This window comes from Populus nigra, chromosome 5 (assembly GCF_951802175.1).
Source record: "Populus nigra chromosome 5, ddPopNigr1.1, whole genome shotgun sequence".
Lineage (NCBI taxonomy): Eukaryota > Viridiplantae > Streptophyta > Magnoliopsida > Malpighiales > Salicaceae > Populus > Populus nigra.
The window spans coordinates 233509-252222 of NC_084856.1; the positions used below are offsets into that span (position 1 = coordinate 233509).

The 18714-nt window shown below is 35.9% G+C and overlaps 2 protein-coding genes, 1 long non-coding RNA gene and 1 pseudogene across 7 annotated transcripts; 2 read left to right on the forward strand and 2 right to left on the reverse strand.

Moving 5' to 3' along the window:
* Positions 1-4260: 4260 nt before the first annotated feature.
* Positions 4261-6981, reverse strand: LOC133693387 (uncharacterized). 4 transcript variants are annotated; one of them, XR_009842123.1, is made up of 4 exons: positions 6598-6981; positions 6335-6442; positions 5119-5154; positions 4261-4866 (listed from the first exon to the last, which is right to left on the reverse strand). It is a non-coding gene; the product is annotated as an uncharacterized LOC133693387 (long non-coding RNA). The 4 variants fall into 4 exon arrangements; XR_009842124.1 differs by having other exon boundaries at positions 4261-4986; XR_009842122.1 differs by having other exon boundaries at positions 5119-5157.
* Positions 6982-10572: 3591 nt separating this feature from the next.
* Positions 10573-15203, forward strand: LOC133694517 (uncharacterized). The gene is made up of 8 exons (XM_062116056.1): positions 10573-11517; positions 11708-11831; positions 11963-12092; positions 13285-13321; positions 13426-13666; positions 14056-14166; positions 14267-14366; positions 14709-15203. Exons 1-6 carry the CDS (start codon positions 11287-11289, stop codon positions 14151-14153), a joined length of 861 nt encoding a protein of 286 aa, XP_061972040.1. The 5' UTR covers positions 10573-11286; the 3' UTR covers positions 14154-14166; positions 14267-14366; positions 14709-15203.
* A 67-nt stretch (positions 15204-15270) lies between these two features.
* On the forward strand, positions 15271-16403 carry LOC133694187 (non-functional pseudokinase ZED1-like; annotated as a pseudogene).
* Positions 16404-16482: 79 nt separating this feature from the next.
* Positions 16483-18607, reverse strand: LOC133694518 (psbP domain-containing protein 3, chloroplastic). Of its 2 annotated transcripts, none has more exons than XM_062116057.1 (9): positions 18326-18607; positions 18109-18227; positions 17961-18026; positions 17602-17682; positions 17425-17507; positions 17236-17311; positions 16984-17102; positions 16823-16867; positions 16483-16694 (listed from the first exon to the last, which is right to left on the reverse strand). In XM_062116057.1, exons 1-9 carry the CDS (start codon positions 18541-18543, stop codon positions 16668-16670), a joined length of 834 nt encoding a protein of 277 aa, XP_061972041.1. In that variant the 5' UTR covers positions 18544-18607; the 3' UTR covers positions 16483-16667. The 2 variants fall into 2 exon arrangements, with proteins under 2 accessions (XP_061972041.1, XP_061972042.1); XM_062116058.1 differs by having other exon boundaries at positions 18314-18450.
* Positions 18608-18714: the final 107 nt, after the last annotated feature.

Here is an 18714-nt window from a genome sequence, read left to right on the forward strand (position 1 = left end):
AGGTTATCTTTTATTCTCCATACCTTTTTTGTCAAAGGCGGAACACCAATGGAGGCCCACGTAATTTTTTTATGACTAATTTTTATTAAATAAAACACATAAATCATGGAAAAATAAAATATTTTACATCTATCAAATGAAGTTAATCAAGGTAATTTTAAACAAAAATACTCCATTTGCATATTACTTCTTTTATACGCATACTACATTTATCAGCGTTATTCTACATCATCGATCAAATTATTTTTTTAATGTAAAAAAATATTCATTTATTGCTAATGTTTTTATAATAAAAGAATTAAATAGTATAAAAATTGATCCGATATAATCTGGTCGACTTAACGAATCCAAAAAATAATCCGAACAACTAATAAAAATATAATTTGATTAAAAAATATTCAAGATGACATTTTAAAAAATGTTTAAATGGAAACATATTGAATCGACTTGGGTCAACTTGTCAAATCCACAACCCTAATCTTGATAACCCCAACAAAAAGTAAATCAAAATAAATTATGAAATCTAATTTTCAATCAACACAATGTTAAATGATAAAATTGAAAAAACAAATGACAAAAAATGACCTTAGTCGATCCAGATTAATGTCTCAAACCCGCAACTTAGGTCACGAAACCGGGATAACACCATAGAACACAAATAAAAAAAATTATGAAATTCAATTCTCAATCAACTGAATATTGAATGATGCAATTAAAAAAACATCTATTTAAAAATGACACAAAAAATATTTGAGTCAACTCAGGTTAACCAGACAAACTCATGACTCGAATCATGACAATAGGATAATCTCATAAAAAACAAACCAAAAAACGATCCAAGTTAACCTTTAGTTAACCTACCGTACTTGCGACCTAAGTTATCAGGTTATGATAAACCTATAGAAAACAAATTGAAATAAATTATAAAGTACAATTCTCAATCAATTCATTGAAATTAAAAACATTTCAAATAAGAAAGATGACCAAAATAAAATTCTGGTTGACCCGTTAAACTTGTGACTTAGATTATGAGACTGATATATATAACTTTATAAAAAACAAACCAAAATAAATTATAAAGATGAATTTCCAATTAATAAAATATTAAAGAATAAAATTAAGAAAAAACTTAAGCCAATCAATTTAATTAATCCGTCAAATCCATGATCTAGATCATGAAACTGAGATAATCTCATTAAAAAAAAATAAAAAAAATCATGAAACTCATTCCTTAACGAACTAAATATTAAAAGATGAATTTAAAATAAAATAAAAAATACTTGTGATGTAATGCAGAATAAAATACTATATCTTTTAGCGTTTCTTTAATATTAAAAAAAAATCATTTACACATAAGTTCAGGTCCATCTAATCCAAAGATACAATTTCTACCTCATCAGTGTTTCCTTCCTTCAATAGCATCTGCTTTTACTGCTTGAAACAACCATGCAGTACTGTAAATGAACCATGCCAGTCTATGCTCGTTCGTTCTTATGATTCCCAGTTAGTGTTCTGTAAAGATTCGAGCAGTAATGAGGACAGTTTCATCCCAAGTGCCATTACAATCGCATCCCATTAATATATAATTGCAGACACCTACCCCCTTCCTTTTCGTTTTTTACTCTGATCTCTAACCATTTCATTCAATTTTGGACTGCTTTCTAGCTGTGGCTGCATTCTAAACATTAGTTTATCAATTTGGCAGCTAGTGATTCTCAAAAGTGTTAGTTTAATATTTTATATTATTATATTCATGTGTTTGGATGTTCGTGTGTGTGTGTATATTATAAATAAAAGTTTAATTTATTTTTAATATTTCTATAATATTATATTAATGAATATAAAGTAAAGATAAAATTCATGAGATAAAAAATAATTTATAAAATTATTATAACTATGAGATTCTTATTACGTCAAAGCACTGTTCTTAAAATGTTTCTGGTTGATGCTCTCTTAAATACTGGATATTTAGAGCCGTAAAAACTTGTATATATTATGTTATTTCCTACATGAAAGGAATCGATTATTCTCGTAAGCTGAGGTATGAGGGATACCTAGAACTAATATCTAGGTGTTTGTCATAAGAAATGTATATTGAACTGACACGCATGTGAATTTCACATGAAAAGATCACATATATCTATGGAAAAGCTCACGTGATAGTTGTGTCACGTGATAGTTGTGTAAGTGATCCTTATATTTGATATCACTTAGTTATCTTATATAGAGAATGTATGTTATGTTTTGACCTTGTTATATATTATCTTAATCGAGATAACAAAAAGACAAACATTAGGTATATTCAAATCTTATTCAAACAATGAAGATTATTATGTAGAGAACAAACATGATTTAACATGATTGACATATTTTATATTTTAATGTTAAATCAAAACATTATTGATGAAATGATATTAATTACATTGAGATACCGGTCACTAAATGGTTAAGTTAAACCACTAATGATTTTTTGAGTAATTGAAAAATCATAACATGTTGCTAAACGATGTACCTGATATTCAAATATAAATTAATTAATTGTTTAATTGATAATAAATTAAATTGTTTAATTGATTTAATTCTATTTAATTATAATTATAATTTATATTTTGGTCAACATATTAGAAATCTAATGGGTCACACACACATTAAGAATTATTAGTCAGAAATTAAACTGTGATGATTTAATTAAGTATGACTTGATTAAAATATTTTTTAGAAATTAAGGATTAAAATATAATTAATACATAGATTATATTTCTAGACTTAAAAAAATCAAGCAAGGACTTGATTGATTTAATTTTTAGAATTATTTTGAATTAACATATGGATATTATTCAGGGAGCAAATTAATATTTTGTTAATTTATAGGATTTTTTGGATTTCCCTATAAATAATAAGTCATGTCTTTTATTTTTAAGAGTTATTGTCTGTTAAACATAAGAACTATAAAAACAAGAAATTAAAGCTAACATTTTAGGTATACAAATCCTTCTCTACTATTAAATAGAGATTTATGAAATTTTTAATGGGTGGTTTGTGTGATTTACTATTAGAGATCAGATAATTAAATAACTTATGATTTGTAACAAATCAGTTTTTAAAAAATTATTCAAAACTAAAAAAATTATATCTTTAAGTAATAAATTCTTAAACAACTCTAAATCTATCTCATAAAATCTTAAAAACTCTCTAACAATTTTGTTAATAATTTTGTTTTATAATTTATACTGCATGTGATATTCTGTAAAACCAACAAAAAGCTCTTTGACAATATTAAGCAGCGAAAGTGAAGTATGCTCTCTTGAAATCTGAAACTCTTTTAAGGCAGAGTTACTGGGTTACAGCTCTCTATCTTCTGCTATTCAAGGATGCCAAGGAGTCCTTCATGTTGCTAGTTCTGTTCCCTCCACGACAGGAGCGAACCCTGAGGTAAGAATGCCTATCTTCAAACTTTTTTATAAAATCACTTGGTGTTTCTTGGTGATTGATCAACAAATGTGCTCTCTTGTCGTGATTTTAGGTAGAAGTGATCGAACCAGCTATAAAGGGCACATTGAATGTGCTGAAAGCATGTTCTAAAGCCAAGGTTAAGCGAGTCGTCGCTGTGTCCTCTGTCTTGAAGAGTTTCAAATTTTCTGTAGCGTTCTCAGATGAGCATTCTTGCCGTCACCTTTCAAGGAGATTAATAGTAGATAAGAACGAAGGAGAATAGTGAAAGCCAAAGAAACCTTTTTGTTTGAAAGAATTAATTTATGCCGATTTCCAAGCGAAGTAGGATGTTGAAACCAGTTAAAGATTTACTTGGGTCCCTCAGAATTCCATGCACCATTTAGCCCTTTGAAAGGAGAAACTTAACCAGCCATGATGCCGAGTACCCTCCTGCACCTGTCGCGCACACGGTTTCTTCCTCTGACATCTTTCCCAAATCCCACACCTCTCTCCATTTTCTTTTAGTTCTGGGTTCTGATGAGTACTTAATCTTTTCTTATTGACCTTTTCAGTTAATTAGTCTATGTTTTTTTGTCATTGATACTGGACTTAGAAAACAATGCGTTCTCAAGATTCGACGGGACATCAACATTGTCATCGGAATTAAATATTCCAATAAATTATTTGAAAATGACTTGTTGATCAGTGCAGTCTGGGTTTAAGGATATTTTGTCTGTGCGTGCAAGTGTTTGGTGGATTCTACAACGCTGAGGCACTAACATTATCTACTTGATGCTTGCTAGGATAGATGTATTCAAATACATCATATACATGTGGAACCATTTGCACCATTTCAACTTAAGTCTCAAATTTTATACAACCATTGATCTTCCAACACAACAATTTCTTCAATGGGTTCTTTTGTCTGATAAGATCTAATGGATTTTGGGGGTTTGATTCTTTTGTAGTTTTGATGGAGGTTGATGTAGGGCTTGTAAGATTTCAAAAGAAAAGAAGTTCAAATCTTGATGTTCAGACTGCTTCCAAAAAAAAAAAGGTTGCTCGGAGTTTGTGTCTTGTTCCTGCAATTTTTCAAGCGAAAATGCAACTGGTTGCTGCCAAGAACAAGAAGAGCAAGGTAGAAAATTGTTGCAACTAGTGGCTACATGCTGTCTCTTCTTAATAACGCGATCCGATGGCCATCACATTATAAATACGATGCTCTAACCTCTGAGCTAAGCGGGCTCACATAACAGAAAGTGCACATGCATAGGATTTAGTTTGGCTGAGGATCTGTTTATTTATTGAAGTTGGGAAGTTCCTTTCCAAATATCCCCTTCCAGTACTTCTTGTGTCGTTTAAGTAGCTGTGTTTGGCAAGCACCATGGAATTGGTATCAAATCAACCATTTGCGCGCCCAGTATACATTCTGACCTGCATATCATGGCATTATAGAAGATCATTCATCTCTACTTTCACCATGCATTAGGTCTTATCAACCTCGCATTGCAACATCTCAATAGGAAATTGGTCTCGATCAACCTATCTACAGGTCTGCAAGTTTGCATAAAAGGGTGATTATTTGCCCTTTATTTGGAGCATTAGATTTCACTAAGGTTAATGAAATTCCAGTAGAACATCTAGAGCAATATATAGGACATGAAACGACAATATCAGTAATTTTACCGTTGTTCCTATCCATGCATTTTCACCCTTTGCAAGCTGCTGTGGTAAATTAATTAAGACAAAGCAAACAGAAGATGGGTGAGCGGATTATGTGAACAGAGCAATTATTCCGTAAAATCACACTTTAAAAAAAGTTGATAATGGTGATGATGCCATGGAATCTAATATACTTGAAAATTTAAGTTTTTGAGTGTTTGTAGGGTGAATAATCATACCTTCACGTCAATATTTTATCTTTTAGAATTGGAGGAATAAAATATTGAAGATTGGTGATAAAGATCTTGATTCCTACAAAACAGATCATTTTGGTGGTATTTTGGGACCTTCTAATGAAAAACTCAATGATTTTACAATAAGAGATTATAGTAAATGAGCATTAAAATTTAAGAATAAAAGTGTTTGTTCTTAGTTCGTGTGTGATAAATGCTCTGAGAATATTTCGTAATAAAATAAAAATTATGAACCTTTTACCTGAGTGATTCGAAAAGTATTTATAGCCCTTATACTTTGTAGCCTTTTGTTTTCGTTAAAAGGGTAAAAAGTCTTTTCCTTTCGAATATACTAGTGGGGAGAGAGTCCTTTACATCAACATTAATGTTGATTGGAATACCACATGTCTATAGAAGACTTTTATACGTCATCTCATACATAATATTAATGCTGATGAAAACAATCCTTATAATTAGTATTAATAGTGGTTGACATATATCCGACTCTTAGAGGATTTTTACACAATTAGAGTGTAAGGAGATGATCATCTTAGGTTCTCATCACTCTATGTTGAGGTTGGCAATGATAGTCTCGTGAGTAAACGGGAGAGTAATAAGGGTCGTTAATTGTATGTTTGGACCTGAAATGATTCTAAACCCAAGGATGTTGGGTCCGGTGTCTTCCTAGGCCCAGAGACATTTAAACTTAGTGTGTAGCTGAGTCCAAGATTGTTGGGTCTAATATCTTGTTAGATCTACATACACTTAGGCCGAGCATGTAACTGAACTTGAAAGAGTTAAGTCTTATATTTTACTATATTTATTTGTGTTTGGACCCAACGTGTAGCAGAATCTAGAGGTGAACCTAGCATCTTACCAGGTCTAGAGGGAGCTGGGTGCCGGGGGGGGGGGGGGGGCAAACTATACTCTTGTTTCATGGGCATTTCTATCCATGAGTCTTTTCAAGTGGATGAATTGATTATAAAATACATTGATCCATGACATACCTTTCCTTGCAGAGCAGTCATGGTTCATATCACAATATTAACACCACAATTCTGAGCCACCGTCTTCGGCATAGCCTCAAAAGCTATAGCAGCAGCTCCATAAGGCCACTGTTTCGCAACCATAAGACATAACATTAAGGTGAATCAAGTGAAGCTATAATGTGCTTCCAAATTTTATCCTAAAAAAACATCTGCATAACAGTAGTTCAATTCAAAAGAATAATCGAAGGTTGATCCGTTAACGGAAGAGATTAATCATTCACCTTTTCTATACCTTCAATAGATGAACATTTTTGGTTCAGAGCAGCAGATACAGTTAATTCTGTAGCATCCCCCCCAGGAAGGAGCTTTGGATTCTCGCGTATATTTCTGGCCACAGACATGGCATCGTATACCGAGAACAAGATTCAACGCATCAGATAAGAACCCTTGAATCTTCTAACTAGCCAGTACCAAGCACAGACTTCTCAACCTTTATTGATGTCAACTTCACACAACCCTTGGCCAAGACCCACTCCAACTGTTTAAGTGCGCCATCAATTGCTAGATCCAAGAAGCTAGCAATAACTCTGCATGGAACATGTAGAATTTACCAGATAAGAACAAAGTGTGAGACAATATTGATTGATGATCAAGATACTCCTTGGATTCAGAATATTTTTTAAAAATAATAAATGTTGCAATTAAGTTTGATTTACATTAGGAGCGGTGGTGGTGTTCGTTTTATAAAATGTTTTTTTATTTGAAAATATATTAAAATAATATATTTTTTATTTTTTTAAAAATTTATTTCATATCAAAATGATATAAAAAAAATTTAATTTTAAAAAATAATATTTATGAAAGGCTATTTATGCTGCAAACGACGCTTTAGTCTATAATCCACAAACAAAACAAGATTAGAAAGAGTGTGGGCTTGGAAAGGCTAAAATAGGCTTACGGAAGCACAGAATACCACCAGGATTAGAGCACAAATTAGAACATGGGCCTATGTATAGATGCTAGCTTGATGAAAGAAAAAGTGGAAAGCGACCCAGTTTAACTGCCGTAATGCCGCATTTTAAAAAGTTCAAGCCCTTGTTTGGACCGCGTAGACAAACATAATCAACTCTCTTCAAGGAAAAACCCGGCTTTTCCTGTTTATTGATCATTTCAGTGCTATAACAATGGATATGTACCCAAGGTAATTAACTGGTTTCAGTTCAGCCTGCCTTGGGTCTCCAAGTGTACATCTGAAGAAATCGGAGAACGCTGCACAGAATCTGAAACCCTTCATTATATATGCTGCCATTTTCCATGTTGCTTGCCCACTTCGACCTGATCCTAGCAGTGGTATAACTATTCCCAAGGTAAGGTTCTAGCCCTCGTTGAAACTGGTTGCTTACCAGGATGGTTAACTCGATCTGTCGACCTCTACGAGGACAATGTTGTTACCAAAGTTGAAATTTAGGAGATGCAGTTCAAGTATTTTTCTAGAATCACGACGCTGCCCAACTGCCTTTTCAGAGAGCCAGCAAACCATTTATTTTGGAATGAGTTTTTTGTTCATATGCTGCCGGTTTGTGGTGATTTCCACTGGAAGAAATGATGGAACCAGCTGTTACAGGCACGCCGAATGTACTAAATACTTGCTCCAATGATAATTAAAGTGAAGAGAGTCATTGCTGTGTCATCAATTAGCTACTGTTGTGATGAACCCAAATTGGCCAAAGGATCATGGTCTGATTTTGAATTCCGGCTAGCTCTATCTTCCGCTAATTAATTAAAATTATTTTCTGGAAACCAGTTTTGGTACCATGTTGCCAAGACATTAATGGAAGAAAAAGAAGCTCCGGGACATGCCAAGAGGAGGGAACTCAACATCACAACAGTTTTTACCTCCACAAAGTACTCTTTTATGAGAAGCTGAAAGAAGATGTGGTAATTTTTACGGTTTGCTTTTCTCAAATCTAAGTTTTTACTATAATAATTTGAGATGAAATAGATCAAGTCTTTCCAGATGAACTAAATGGCTTTGCTTAACAGCGTTGTGCATGATTTTTATTCCGTGTGTGCTCTTTTCTCCAGCTTGGCCTTGTTTAACTATGCTGCACTGCGTGACATGACAGTTTTGCTGGGGGGGGATGCCACACTTGAGTTCAGGGAAATTGCTAAATTTAGGATAGAAATAAAAAGTAATTGCTGTGGCAAAAACAACATCATCATCATCAAAGAGACAGACGCATCCTTTGTTTTCTTCGAAGTAGTTCCATGTGCAATCCTGTCTCTGAATCAATTGTATGTCTTGGGAACCACAGGAAAAGAAAAGGAAAGAAAAGGACATGATATACACAAGTGTTCTTGGACCTGTGGCCCCTTGTATTTACAATGCTGCAATCGTAGCCGCTGGTTTGAACGCGACTCTATTGCCGCTTGCCAACCCCATGGCTCACCTCCAAAGAGAGTGAAGTGACCCTTTTAGTCGAGTTCCCCCTCGAAATAATACAACAAGACGCAGCCTAAAATGTTTTTATTCACTTCAGTATATTAAAAACTATATAAAAATACTTTTAAAAAAATATTAATTCGAAGGGAATAAAAAATAAAAAATTTTAATTTTTTTTTTAAAAGATGAAGAAGTAAACATGCTCCAGACCGGGTTCCATCCAGGTTGCCATAATGCCAAATCAGTGTTTATGTGTTTCAAAGTCTTTTTGTAAATAAGAAAAAGTACTTTTGTGTGGTCTAATAGCGAAGGGGAGGGCAGAGGCATAGGAATTCTTACGGTGGGTTCGAGCGCTCATGACCTGTGCTCTTAGGTGAATGATAGAATATTAACAATGATGCATGTCACAGCCAGCAAGCATCGTCCATTGCCGAGGGACCAGACCAGAGGGTCCCTTTCTTGTTGAGACATTGGTTACGTGCATCTCCATGAGCTTTATCCATTTCCCACGTCCGTTAATCATGTCCTGTCACCTAATCAATTCATTCATTAACTAGATAAAAGGAAATTTCCTTTCCTTCCTGCCTTTGGTCCTTGTTCTGCCGTCTCCGATGAACCGCATCACCCCTAGGTGGCTGAACCGCCCGCCGTAGTTACCTGTCGTCTCTTCCTAGACGGTCAAGTTATTTACACCCGTGCCTCAAATCCCTTCGCGGGTTTGCAAATATTAAGGTCTTCATCACCATCTATATATATCGTGGAAATCCCCCATACATACTCTTATATATATATATATATATATATTGGAACACATCTTTACGGCATGGAACGTCTTCAGATTCTTTTTCTACGAGGAATTGAACAATCATATATATCTAATTTAGCAGGAGTGGTAACTCGGGTGAGCGCAGATTAAGTCGAAATAATTTTAAAAAATGTTTGAGAATGCTTTTGTTTTTATTTTTAAATATTTTTTTAAATGTTAGATGCTGCTAACGAGCATGGTTATATTATACTGTATTTTTTTAAAAAATTATTTTTAATTATTTTGATATGTTGATATTAAAAATATAAAAAATATTTTAATATATTTTAAAAAATATCATGTTTCAAAAATATTCTATACACTATCTAAATTAATGTTTTTTTAGTGTGTGTATAAACTTATTTAAAAAAATATTATACATCAAGATATAAAACCCACACGAGATCTTCGGTTTTGTTTCAAGTTTCTTTAAACCTATCAGTCATCAATGATAGATTGAAGACGAGCGAACACTTGTGGTTTAGACGTGAACACGGAGAAAGAAGAACAATTTTGTTTGCTATTACAGTCTAGTGTGATTATTATTACAATTAAAAACATGAATTTCGGGTTTTTTCCCGTACCATATTCCATTACAAATATACTTATTTTTTTAATATTTAATTACTACATCAAAGATAAATAAAACAAAACAATCAAGACAAAGATTTAAAATTATAAAAATTTATTTAATAATTACTTCTCAAGAATGAATTTATTTTCAATTTTGACTTTAATCTCTCTACCAAATATATTTATACCTCATTTAATTTTATTTTTATCCAGCACTAACTAAAGCGTACGCAATTTTAGTAGTGTACGTGCATGACATAATTTAATTTATTAAAAAAAAGAAGGGGTTTGAGGGAGAATATATCTTATCTTTCTCATTAGAGATCAGATTAAGAGGAGGAGTGGGACCCACATCCGCATCCCAACCAAGCTGTCAGTCCATGTATGTTTGAGAACCCTGGAAGTTAGAGATGGAAGAGAAGACAGACACACCCAAATTAGAGGGTCCCACCTTTTCTTTTCTCCTTTTCTCTCTTTTTTTTTCTTATTCATTTTCACTCTCTCTTGCTCTCCTTCAAACAAATCATGACTCCCCCTCCTCCGCCCCCTCCTCCCCTCCTCCGCCTCCTCCTCCTCTCTCCACCCCCAGCAACACCATCAATAAAGACTTACCCCTGTTAATACTATTAGTATCACCCCCCAAAAAAATTACTCTCTCTCTGCTCTGTCTATAGTATCATCGAGTACTGACCATCCGACTTTTATTTCCCCACACAACACAAAGCCCACCCCCCTCTCTCTATATATCTGTTTTCCATCACACCGACCTCACCCCACTTCAACTCTAGGGTTTCTTTTCTTTTCCTTTTCTTTCCCTTCTTTAAATTTATTTTTTTCACTGTCTTCCCTTTTATTGTGATTGTGATTCTTTCTTTTCTTTCCCTATTCAACCCAATCAGTCCGCTTTCCGATCTTTTGTCTAAAACAACACTCCTGTTTCTCGATCCCTTTACAATTCCATGGATTCCCAGTATATTCCGTCTACTTCTAGGGTTTTTCTAGGGTTTCTCTCTTGAAGCATGCCACTTCTTACCACCCTCTACTTTCCTCTTTTTATGCTTCGAATCTTCCAAAAATCTTGTTGAATTTTAAGTAGCTTTCTCTTTCCCTTTTGTTTTTCATTATTTTAATTGGATCGAATTTGTTAATATGGCCTATCAAGCGATTCCGGGACCTAGCTCGGGATCGAGTTCAAGCTCAGGGTTTCAATACATGAATTCTCCATTTGGGGATACTACTTATACTAAGGTCTTTGTTGGGGGGCTTGCTTGGGAGACTCAGAGCGAGACCATGCGTCGTTATTTCGAGCAGTTTGGTGATATTCTTGAGGCTGTTGTCATCACTGATAAGAACACTGGCCGATCAAAAGGCTATGGTTTTGTGAGTATTTACTTACTTACTTACTCTGTTTTGATCAAGGTTATCTTGTGCTTAATTTGATGATTGAAGGTGATCTAGATAGCTGTCAAAAGTTTGGATTTATTCCATTTTGGATAAAATGTTGTGTGTTTTTATTTGATAGATGGAGAATGACATGGGTTTTTGGATTGTATTTGTGTGGAGGGTGTAGGTGACTTTCCGAGAACCAGACGCAGCTAGGAGAGCCTGTGCTGATCCTACTCCGATTATCGATGGTAGACGGGCTAATTGTAATTTGGCTTCACTTGGGAGACCTCGGCCACCTCTGCCTTATGGTATCAGTTTTTCCCCCCCTAAATGCAAAGCCAATATTGTGCTAGATAAGGAATATTGAAAACCAATATGATTTGATTCCTGGTTGATTTCTTGCTTATGCCCTCTGCTTGCTGCTTTTTGTTTCTAATAGGACGTCCGAGACCAGCTGCCCCGTACATTACAAGTGTGCAAACCCCCAGAGGGACTTATGTTGGAAGTTTTGGCTACCAACAACCAGTTTCTTATGGCTACCAACAAGGCTTGATGTATAATCCATATGGGTGAGTTGTATGCTACATTCCAAAGTAAATGTAATATTCTACTTGTTGCAATAAAAATTTGCTCATTTTGGCTGGTACAAAGTATCCAGTTCTATTTCATGTTTTTTGAAGAAAAAAATTTATTCTTTCCTCCTTTTATGTGTTATTTGAAGTTGTGTATTCTTTTGCAATGATAATATCTGTTTGGCTTCTTAAGAATGCTTCAGCAATACCATTTTTTGTTTCCTGCCAATACCTTCTAACTTTCCAGGAGCTGCGCAAGGAATTTGGTAGAGTCCCATATGGGATTTTATGTGAACTCATTGCCAGTTTGTATATATATCTGGTTTTCTAGGCTAGTTAACTAAATTTTGTTAGATGGATCACCGGTCATATTTTAGCTGTAGTATCTATTCCTGATGTTTTCAATACTGATGTCTACCTGTATATAGGCAAAACCCTAACTGTAGTTTCTATTCCCGATGTCTTCGATACTGATGTCTACCTGTATATAGGCAAAACCCTAACTTCAACTATAGAAGTAGTCCTTTTGCACCTGGTGTGCTCTGCATTCACTCATCAATCTATCTTGTGAGTCGTATGAAACCATTGATAGATTGACCACAGTTTTCCAGTTAGATCGGGTACATGTACTTTGCAACTACTTTCTCGTTTTTACATTTTCCAGCACCCCTCCCTTATTCGTGGCTATTCATATACATGATGCCAATCACATCATTGGACGTCAGTTAGAAATTTCTAGCTGCTCTAGGATTAAGTAGTCAGTTTCCTAGAATTCAGGGTTCCTTTTGTCCAAGTTACAGTGATGTGACATGGTGTGGTTGGTAATTGCAGGAATGCAAAAAGTGGTAGTTGCAGAGGATATGTGCCCCAGCTCAATGTTTATTGAACAGGCAAGATCATGGTCATGGTTTGAAGTGTATTTCTAGAAAAGAAAATAAACTGGAACATACTGGTTTTTGGGTTGTGATGCCCATTGCTCTGTTCACTTATACTTTGGACATATTTGAGAGAGAGAGAGAGAGCTCATTTGTAGAAGAAGTAATGGTGTGGTTTACTTGAAAAATCCTGGATTCTTACAGTGTTATGGTGATATGTTCATGTTGTTTTTCTCTGGTATGATTTCTATGTAAAAATCCTGACCCTATACTGATCTTTTCACACCATCTCTATGGTTGGTTCATCTATTCAGCTATGCGGCATATGGACCTGAATACGTTTATCAACAGGTGAAAGATGACAACAACTAGGATTTATTTCTTGGGTTCTTATACTGTCTTAAACTACCGAGCTGACTTGATACTGATTATTGCTGCTTTTGTCCTACTGGCAGGGTGCTTACAACCCTTATGCTACTGGCCATCAGTACCTTCAGATATATGGAGTTCCTGGAACAGTTAACTCAGGCATGTATCCTTATGGGCAGTTGAGTCAAAATGTTCCTGGAGGTCATGGTTATACATCAATGCCAGGATATGCTGTGCCAGGTCATCAGATTGTGCAGTTTGGTGGACCAAGTGTCAATGCAATAACAACTTCGTCTATGCCAACAATTCAAGCACCATATCATACAGGTTAACACTTTAGTTCACAATCTCTTCATTGTACCTTGCAAATGTCGAAGACATGTGAAGACTAGCTGATTTCTGATTTTGTCTATATTTTCCATAGTTATTTTAGGCATCATCAATTTACTTCATGCATAGTGTGAAGAGATTAGTTGGGGAAGAGCATGGAAGGGGAAGTGTACAGTGAGAAACTATTGAAATGCTAAATGGTGTGGGCTTAGAAAGAAGTAGAACCCGTTGAGGAGGGGATTAATAATCTTAAACTTTTGATGATAAAGGGAGAGTAAAATACCGACAAAAGAAGTTACATTGTTGTGCAATTAACTGATGAATGTTGCTTCAAAAAGTAACGACACTGGTAAAGCTGATTAGGCAAGTGCATTGTTTTTTTGCAGGTATAGCTGCAGCTGTTCCAGCACAATCACAGTTTATTGTTCCTGCTCCTTCTCCTCAGTATATGCAAGGTAGCGGTTCTGACCAAACCACTGGGTGAGGGGCTAATCAAGGTGAGTGGCATCAGATGGCCATTGGAGTATGACACTGTGTTTTCAGACCTATGCTGTCACCATTATGGTGTAACGTGGATTGATTGTTTTTTAATCTTAGGTATCCTTAAGACTGCAGCAGGACTAAGAGCAGCGGAACTGCTACTTGAGTAGCGGGCTTCGAATCTAGCCTTGCAAACTATTTATTTTGCATTCTAGAGGTACAAATCATTTCTCTCTGTGTTTTCTGTATGCATGCATATTCAGTGCTAAATGAGAGGTAGTCTTGCATTGAACTAGAAGCTACTTTGGAGCTCTGTCTTTACCGTGCTGAGTGGGTTTTGCTATTCCTATTGTTATTTTAAATTTAAATGCTCGATCTAGTGAGTCAAAGCATATTGTGAATGCACATGCTATCCCCTTGACTTTGTCTGAGGCCAGCGCGAACCTTTTTTTGTTGTGAAACTGTATTGCTAAAACTGTCACTTGCTAATACATGAGCATGAGTGCCCTTAATATAACCCCATGGAAAGCATTGATCTTACAGATTTTATACCTTGCAGGTCATAGATGGTCATGCTCACCAGAGAAGTCGACAGTTGTCTGAGTCGCTCTGAATGGGTGGAGAAGGGATGTGGATAATTCTTCCTTTACCCTAGTGTGTTAAAAACTGTGCCTGCTGCCAGAGCTCAGGATGAGTAACAAGCAGCAATGCATTTTATGGATGCTGGAATTGGTTTCTGGCAACCAAATTATAGGAATAATAAAAGTGTAAAAAGAAACCAACACGTTAGAATCAACATATGATTCTTTTATAGTCTAGTGGTCCCAGCATTTGGGTGTATAGGTAGTCTCTCTGGTGTCTGTGGTGGTCTCCTGCGTTGTATTTAACAATCATTGGAGCTTTGTGCATATTAGTACTAGGGGTTCTCTTTTTTGTTAGACTCTCTCTCAACTCTTTGTAATTTGGACCTAATGGAAGGCAGACCTCAAAACATGGGGAAAGCTTCAAGCTATATTTAAATTCAAAAGAAAAAAAAAAATTGTGTGTACAGTCACCCCCTTGTGAGGTTCCAAATATCTTGCCTGCATTGCACTTTGGTGGCAAGCTATTTTGTACTTGTGATGGCGATTCAAGTGAGAAAGGTGGCGGTGGCTCCTGATTTCATTTATGGAACAATTTGTTATTTAGTCACTCGATACACACCAAACTCCGTTGCTTTACCGAGGACAGAAGATCTGCAACACTGCTGTCCGTCTGCTGGCCGTAAATAGGTCTTCCGTGACATCGTGTTTTCAAGCTATTAGGTTGCTGCTTGGAGCTCCCAGGTCCATCTCTGGTTTATGAAGATTCAGAGAATGGATGTCTGGATAGACGTATTCATAATGGATCGTTTACCTTGGGGGAACAAAATTGAAATTTCCAAGAAAATAGCAAATGTTGTGACGTATCTCCATATTAAATTTCCTTGGCCCATCATCCACAGAGACGAAAAAAAAAAAAAAAACCCTGCAAATATCTTCCTCGGCCAGCATCATGCTTCCAAATTGTTCAATTTCATTTTCGCGATGTCAAGTAATGAAGGGGAATCACGTGTCGGATTAGATGATCTTGCGGGGACTGGGTTTCATCGATCCTGATTACATGATCAGAAGTTTTGTGACAGAAAAGACTGATGTCTTCAGCTTTGGGGTGCCGCTGCTCGTCCTTCTTACCGGACGAAATGCATTTCAACCGGAAATGTCACTGACAGAGTATGTGAAAGACTTGTTTTGAAAGGATCAGGTCGATGAAGATGTGTATCCTACGATTTGGGGAAATGGGGGAGAAGCAATTGACTGGCAACAACTGGAAACATTCGCTGAACTAGCCTTGAGATGCACCGATGATTCAGGAGAAGGTAGGATGATGGAAGTAGCAGCAAAAAAACTCAAGCTAATTGAGAGGTCCATCACTGCTCCATAGCTACAACCTTGTAGCTTGCAAGATGCCAAAACTTCATTTACAATACGAAGCAATTAAATTGTAATTAGTGCTATAGAAGTTAGTGTTACGAGAGAGAGAAGCGTTATGTTCTCTCCTGGCAGATTGGAACTCAATGCAGCTTTCTAAAATGGCCTGTGCGAACAGCTGAACAGTGGCCTTTGGTCACGAAATCATGGTTCAACCTACCAGGACCTGTACTTCTTTCACCTTCAATATGTAAGCAAATGCAACCACGTTCATCTTCAACTATACATAAATTTTGTTGATGAAAGGACTTCTGTGCTTAATCCATTTGCCTAGATTTCGAATTCCATATCTAGCAAAGCAAAGGGATTTTAGAACTCCACATCTACGCCTACATACATTTAATTTTATTGGATAATTAAAATGAAGAAAATCAGAGATCTCAACAAAAATGACATGACTTCAATCCTCTCAACATATGCGATTACTCAAGAGAATTCTTAACATATGGGGCCGCCAAAGAAGAAAAATGGAAGAATGGTACAGTTTCAAGCCAGGTTTCTTTATGTCATCAAATGAACCTGAAGGACGAAACAGCCTGCAAAACCAAATAGCAGTGGGATTTTAGTTAGTTTCTGAATTCTTTTATCTCCAAGTTGTCAGCAGGAGCTTTAATCTTTCAAAGACAAAAATCTGAGCCCGTGTAAATGAAGAGTTCTGATATACCTTCCTGATCTCGGTGCCGAATTTCTCTGATTCTTCATCGACAAACTGCAACAATATTGAAGGCCAGAATTCAATATTGAATGCATGCATCAAATCTGAAATGAACAAACACTGTAGACCAGAGAAAAAAAAAGATCTCTGTAGAGTTAACGCAGCCTCACCTGCCCTGTCACCGTATATAGTCTGTTGTACCAACCATTGAATGCAACTCCAAGCGCTGAAAGCAAATGTCTGCGACTTTCGCCTGGATTTTGCAGCGTATACTCGATGTAGTAAAGCCCTATCAATTGTTGGAAAAAAGGAGGTTATCTTAAATTTGATCATGGCTTTTTATCGTGAGCAGATCTCATCCTCAATCCATCATTAACTCTTACCTCACACTGTAATTCATTGAAAAGATTGAAGAAAATTACCATTAGCAGCTTTAGAGTCTATAAGTTTTGCTGCCACGCCCGGGGGCCTCTGCCAGCTCCTGTCCAATCCACCCACCTGAACATGAAGACACAAAATCAGTAGAATCAGTTGTACACAAAACCCGCAATTCAGCAATGCTGAAGGGGCTTCTCCTCGAGGACCACAAAATCGGATACTGAATAACGTACCAGAGTCTCAGCAAAGGCATCAACTTTGCCAAATGATTCCAATCTAGTAAAATCTGGACCAAGCCCGGTGATCACAACGCTGACTGAAGCAAACCAATTGATTAAGTGTGAAATCATCAATAAACTTATTTGTTGATCAATTAAAAGGTGGGTTTGTCAGAAAATCTCTACAAATACCACTTGAATTAGAAGCTTCTTCTGGATAGAAAGCAGTGACAGATTTGTATCCACTTGGTTCTCCTGCACCTACTTGCCAGCCTGCAAAGAACAAAAAGTCTTTCTCAATATTCCTCTACCATTCATGCCTAGCCTAAACTGTAAACAGCCACCAGAATTTCCTACCAGCACTAATACAACAATATTCGATAATAAAATCTCGAATTAGAATTGTGTGTGCTGAACCTATTCGATAGAATTCTGTATTGTTTGTGCTAACTGTCTTTATTTCGATCTGCGTCACCCAATCACTATTCTTCAATCTTTACATCACCTGCTACTTATAGCTACAGAGATAAAAAAATTCAGAGTTAATGTACCTTGGGGAATAGATATCTTAAACTTGTTCGCATCATCGGTATAAACACGTGAATCCTCTGCCACGCCTGAAATTCAGCAGGTAAGGGATTGCTTTTACAATAAACATGAACAGAAACACCATAGTGAAAGATTACTATCACAAATTACCTGTGGCTGCCAATGCAGTAGAGGCAATTGCAGGGAAAGTAAAAGCACTAAATACCATATTGAATAAAGCTTCTCTTCTTTTAGTTCCAGTTCTACATGGGACTTCTCCAAGGCAAAAACTACACCAATTTGACAAAAACAATCAAACCCCAGAATGAATAATATTTAACAAAGAGAATTGAACTCAAAAAGCCATGAAAGGTACAAGCTGAGTTACAGCAGTTCTTCTTCTTGTTTGTAGTTGTTGTTGCAGCAGAGAACATGTTGATGTTGGTTTCTGCGTCTGCTGCAGCTTAAAGGAGTTGAAGGAGCAGGAATGTTAGTGTTAAGCTTGGATTTTAGAATGTAAAGACTCGGCTTGGTGGAAGAGAAAGATGAGAAATTGGGATTGAAAGGACGTTGAGACAGAGAGTTCAGTGAAGAAATACAAGCCATTCTTTTTAGATTCGATTTCTACTGTTCTGCTCTCTTTCCATTTATCCGTTTTTTCTGTTATACTTCACTAATTACTATATATATATATATATATTTAATTTTTATTTGAAATGATTGAGTGAATATCAACAAACAAAATGCTCCATAGTGCTGAGATTTAAGATTGAAAAT

What these genes read in the sequence shown, in the direction of transcription:
- LOC133694517 (XM_062116056.1), top strand. Translation starts at nt 11,287, where the DNA reads ATGGCCTATCAAGCGATTCCGGGACCTAGCTCGGGATCGAGTTCAAGC. An exon ending in GATCAAAAGGCTATGGTTTT is followed by an intron (nt 11,518 to 11,707) that starts GTGAGTATTTAC and finishes TGGAGGGTGTAG; the next exon opens with GTGACTTTCCGAGAACCAGA. An exon ending in TTGATGTATAATCCATATGG is followed by an intron (nt 12,093 to 13,284) that starts GTGAGTTGTATG and finishes TCATCTATTCAG; the next exon opens with CTATGCGGCATATGGACCTG.
- LOC133694518 (XM_062116057.1), bottom strand. Translation starts at nt 18,543, where the DNA reads ATGGCTTGTATTTCTTCACTGAACTCTCTGTCTCAACGTCCTTTCAAT. An exon ending in AAACAAGAAGAAGAACTGCT is followed by an intron (nt 18,228 to 18,325) that starts GTAACTCAGCTT and finishes AAATTGGTGTAG; the next exon opens with TTTTTGCCTTGGAGAAGTCC. An exon ending in TATATACGGTGACAGGGCAG is followed by an intron (nt 16,868 to 16,983) that starts GTGAGGCTGCGT and finishes ATATTGTTGCAG; the next exon opens with TTTGTCGATGAAGAATCAGA.